The sequence below is a fragment of the Elephantulus edwardii genome, unplaced genomic scaffold (genome assembly GCF_000299155.1).
Source record: "Elephantulus edwardii isolate Elephantulus edwardi_28Jun2011 unplaced genomic scaffold, EleEdw1.0 scaffold00223, whole genome shotgun sequence".
Classification (NCBI taxonomy): Eukaryota; Metazoa; Chordata; class Mammalia; order Macroscelidea; family Macroscelididae; genus Elephantulus; species Elephantulus edwardii.
In genome coordinates, this window is record NW_006399973.1 from 3,958,857 (window position 1) to 3,963,105 (window position 4,249).

Here is a 4,249-nt window from a genome sequence, read left to right on the forward strand (position 1 = left end):
CTGGGAAGAGCCACGTAGGCTTCTGCGCCTGTTTGCTCCCTTGTAAACTGGAGTTAATAATCCGCCTTAAGGCAAAGAACGAAGTATACTGGAATGTTTCATAAGTTGGGATGCAGTGAAAAGAAGGAGGCTGAGTCCTCTTCCTCCATTTCGCCCCCCAGTTTATATGTGGTGTTTTGACAGGAGAAAACCTAAATGAAGAATAATTTCTGACCACCTCACATAAAAGGGTAAAAAAAGAAAAAAAATCATTTTGGATATAGATTATAGAACATTTGAATGTAAGTCATTACATCCCAAGCAATGATTGATCCTTAGATGTAATAATGACGCTAGCCCATTAAATTGTCAAGAAAAACACTTTAGTAGCTGCATGGAGCTGGTGAAATTGATAATGCCTGTGAGTTAATTGGAAGCTAGTGATTATAAATACTCTCAAGTGGGCTCAGAACGGACCCTGCGTTGGGTTTCTTGAGGCTGTCGATCTCCCGGAAGGACATTGCTCTTTCTTCTCCCAGGGAACTGGAATCGCTTTAAGGGTCGTAGCCGGCTCCCCCTAGACTAAAGGACCAGAGCTCCCTCCCAACTGCCTAACAGAAGGGCTGCCTGCTCCTGCGCCCACCCTCACAGTCCTCACTGTCAGCTTCCGTGGCAATCTCCACTTTTTAGGGGGTACACCTCTTTTCCACCGACCCTCTGCTTTACCAAACTTGGGAGTCTTTCTCCAGAGACTGGCTCCCTCCAGATGGGAAGGGCAAAGTATGTTATAAAATCTTGCTACCCTCTCTTCTTAAGGAGCATTCTTAGCACAGAGCAATTTACACTCATGATCTCATTATCAGAACCACCCCATAAATGAGGTGTGGTAACATGTCCCACTTAGGAATGACGGCAGATTTTTTTCCAAAAGCAACAGGATTTGTCCAAGTTACAGGGCATCCAGAACCGCAGGACGTTGCAGCCCGAGGGCCTCATAGGACCATAACCTTCAAGCTTGTCCATTCTTAGGTTGGGGGTTCTCTCTCGCCTTGCGCCCCCATCCCAGGCACACGTTATCTAATTGTTAGCAACAGTGCTGGTTATTTATTGATTTTTTTTTTTTTTGCCTTCCGCCTGGGACATTTTATAGTCATTTGCACCCAGCTCTTCGCAACATTTCTCGAGTCAAATGGCTGAACAAATGAGGAGACATTTAGTGGGAGGGTGGGAGGTGGGGCTGCAGACCAGAGGCAGCGTCTCGCGCTCAGTGGAGCACCAATCGCGGCGCCTCACACAATCCCAAACGGTTGTCGGTTTTCGGATGTCCGCGCGCCAAATACTAATTGAGACGAGGAGGTTTGAATGGATTTTTTTTTTTTTTTTCCTTCTGTGGGACCCTCAACGACCAGGATAGCAGCGTTACCAATTTGACCGGCAGCTCCAGGGGACATCGGGGGACTCCTAGGGTAGTCTGCGGGAACTCCTGCTGAGGTCCCAACGCTTTAATCTCCCGCGCTAGCTCGCAATGGAACCGACCAATGGGAAAGCAGCACAGACCCTCCCAATTGCCTCGTCCCGCCCCCTCGTCCTACGAAGTTATTTAAATACCGCCGAGGTAGCGCGGAATCCCAGTTCGCTGGTCTGCTTTAGCTTTCTTTCCATCTCTGCATACCCTTCAGGCTCGCCAGCCGCCAGCATGTTCTCTCTTCGCCCTCCGCTCGCTACCCTCGATCCCCAGCAGCTCGAACTCTTCCCATGAAGGGGCTCAGCCTGGCAGACAAGGAGAACACGGTGAGTTGAGCGTGTGGAGCTAGCCCCGGGGCGTGGGGGGTGGGCGCCGGGGTCCGAGCACGCGCGAGGCAGCCACTTCCTGGGAGATGGAGGTGGCTGGCGCCCCGGCCCTGTGGACACTGCAGTTTCTGAGAGTCGACTCCCTGACCTTGGGTGCCTGGGGGCGGGTGGGGACGGGACTCCCCGACACCCGGCTCACTGCGCGTCTCCCCGGCAGCCGCCGTCCCTGAGCAGCGCCCGGGTCCTGGCGAGCAAGGCTGCGAGGAAGATCTTCCAGGAGCCGGTGAGTACAGGGGAACGCCGAGTACGCGGGCCGCCTGCGCACTGTGGTCTGCGCCGGGAGGCAGCGCGGGGAAACTAGAGTGCTTGGCGCCAAAGGCTCGCTCATTGTCTCGAAAGCGCTTTTCCCGCTTGCCCGATGACCCCACCTCTTCCTCTTCCCCACCCCCCGCCCCGCACTCCTTTTCCCGCCAAAGTACACCCCTACAATTTTATTATTCTCTGTAGTTCCCATATTTTCTGTTATACTCATGTCACATATGTACATGTGACCCGCATTTAGCGTTGTATACTATTGATTATATAAAGTGGTCCGTATTGTTTAGGATATATATATCTCCACTGGGTGGCTTTGAACTACCACCATATATATATTTCATGTACTGTTTCAAATTATAATGTGTTTCCCACTACAATTTAGGTTAAAGCCCATGACATTGGCCACAACTGAGTGTGCCTCACCTGGAGACATGCATGACAATGTCATATGGGCCAACTCCAGTGTGGCCAGCAATTTGGATGCCTCCAGCGTTTGTTTGTTTGTTTGTTTGTGTGTTTTTATCTTGTGTGTCTGTGTACCGTCAAATCAGATCTGACTGGTACAGGAGGAAATTGTCCCTCCTTTCCCGGCAGAGCATCTGGTGGATTTGAACCATGCGCCCCTGGGATTGCAGTGCAGCTTCTTGCCACTAGACCACCAGACCTCCCCTCAGCCAGCGTTTTTATGCTTTCTCTTTTCTCCTTTCTCCACCAGGAGGAAACTAAAGTACCTGCTCCCAGCTCTGAGAGTGAACCATTGCTGAGAGAAAACCCCCGCCGCTTTGTTGTCTTTCCTATTGAATATCATGACATTTGGCAGATGTATAAGAAAGCTGAGGCTTCCTTTTGGACCGCCGAGGAGGTAATTCGCGAACTGGCAGCTCTGCCCTCAGCCCTGGAGAGAAATTTAAGCTGAGAATATATATCTTTATCAAGTGGTGCTTGTAGGCGTAAAGGAAACTGAAGAGTTGTACACATATGTGTTAGGATGTGCATGTTTGAATTTCTTCCCTATAAATAATACAGACTTCTAAATGTTTAGGTGGATCTTTCCAAAGACATTCAGGACTGGGAAGCCCTTAAGTCTGAGGAGAGATACTTTATATCCCATGTTCTGGCCTTCTTTGCTGCAAGTGATGGAATAGTGAATGAAAACCTGGTGAGTTCCTAGAACTGCTTTGATTCATGTAACGATTATGATAAAAATAATTTGTTTTACTTTATCATTTTTGATAGAGGATGCAAGTATATCTTCGTGTAATTTATGCTACATGGCATTTCCTGTTTTGTAATGTGCTTTGCAGTTAGTTACTTCATTATGGTATTTTGCAGAGAAGCTCAGAAACAATGTTAACTGAAAGTGATGAGTTCTTATATAGCAATTTATCGCTCTTTGGTGATTTTGCTGTTCTTATAATTTGGATGCATATATATGACTTACTGTAGGTGACTAGACTCTTAAAATGAGGTTGGAGAAAAGAAACTGACTACATAATGGTATAAAAAAAAAGTGACTCATCCACTGGACTGGTAGTTTTTCTAAAGGCTTATCTTTGCCATGTTTTACCACTAGGTGGAGCGGTTTAGCCAAGAAGTCCAGGTTACAGAAGCTCGCTGTTTCTATGGCTTCCAAATTGCCATGGAAAACATACATTCTGAAATGTATAGTCTCCTTATTGATACTTATATTAAAGATCCTACGGAACGGTAAGTATTAAAATGGTAAGGATTCATTAATTGTGCCTTGAAGTTTTTATATTCATAAATCAAAACTTAAAAAACATTTCTGTTAATGTCAGTTTTGGCCCCTGGCAATAGCATGAGTTACAAAATGCTCCATAAGATTTTCTTTACTGTAATCTTTATAGTAGTAGTACTTCATACCTTTTTCCTGTAACACCACTGGGTGGCTTTGAACTACCACCAGTCTTCCGGTTAAGAGTCAATAGCATGTGTGAAACAATTGCATTTTGGAGGGTAGGCTCTCTTGTTTTATTTGAAAGTCAGGTGTAAACTGATTGTTTTTTATAGTTCATAATCCTGTGTGAGCTGATTGGATTTACTGGATTTAGCTAGCTAACAATGAGCTGTGGGCTGGAGCCTCTGGTTTAAGTCAGTTAGGACTTGGTGAGCATCCCTTTATATTTAAAAGTTGTTTGGG

At 46.6% G+C, this 4,249-nt stretch overlaps 1 protein-coding gene across 1 annotated transcript in view; it reads left to right on the top strand.

Moving 5' to 3' along the window:
* Positions 1-1,672: 1,672 nt before the first annotated feature.
* RRM2 (ribonucleotide reductase M2) overlaps positions 1,673-4,249 on the top strand; it is a 6,366-nt gene continuing 3,789 nt past the window's right edge. Inside the window, 6 exon segments of the mRNA XM_006903721.1 lie at positions 1,673-1,727; positions 1,730-1,770; positions 1,988-2,053; positions 2,804-2,950; positions 3,131-3,247; positions 3,662-3,795. Coding sequence (XP_006903783.1) covers positions 1,676-1,727; positions 1,730-1,770; positions 1,988-2,053; positions 2,804-2,950; positions 3,131-3,247; positions 3,662-3,795 — 557 coding nt within the window. The 5' untranslated portion in view covers positions 1,673-1,675.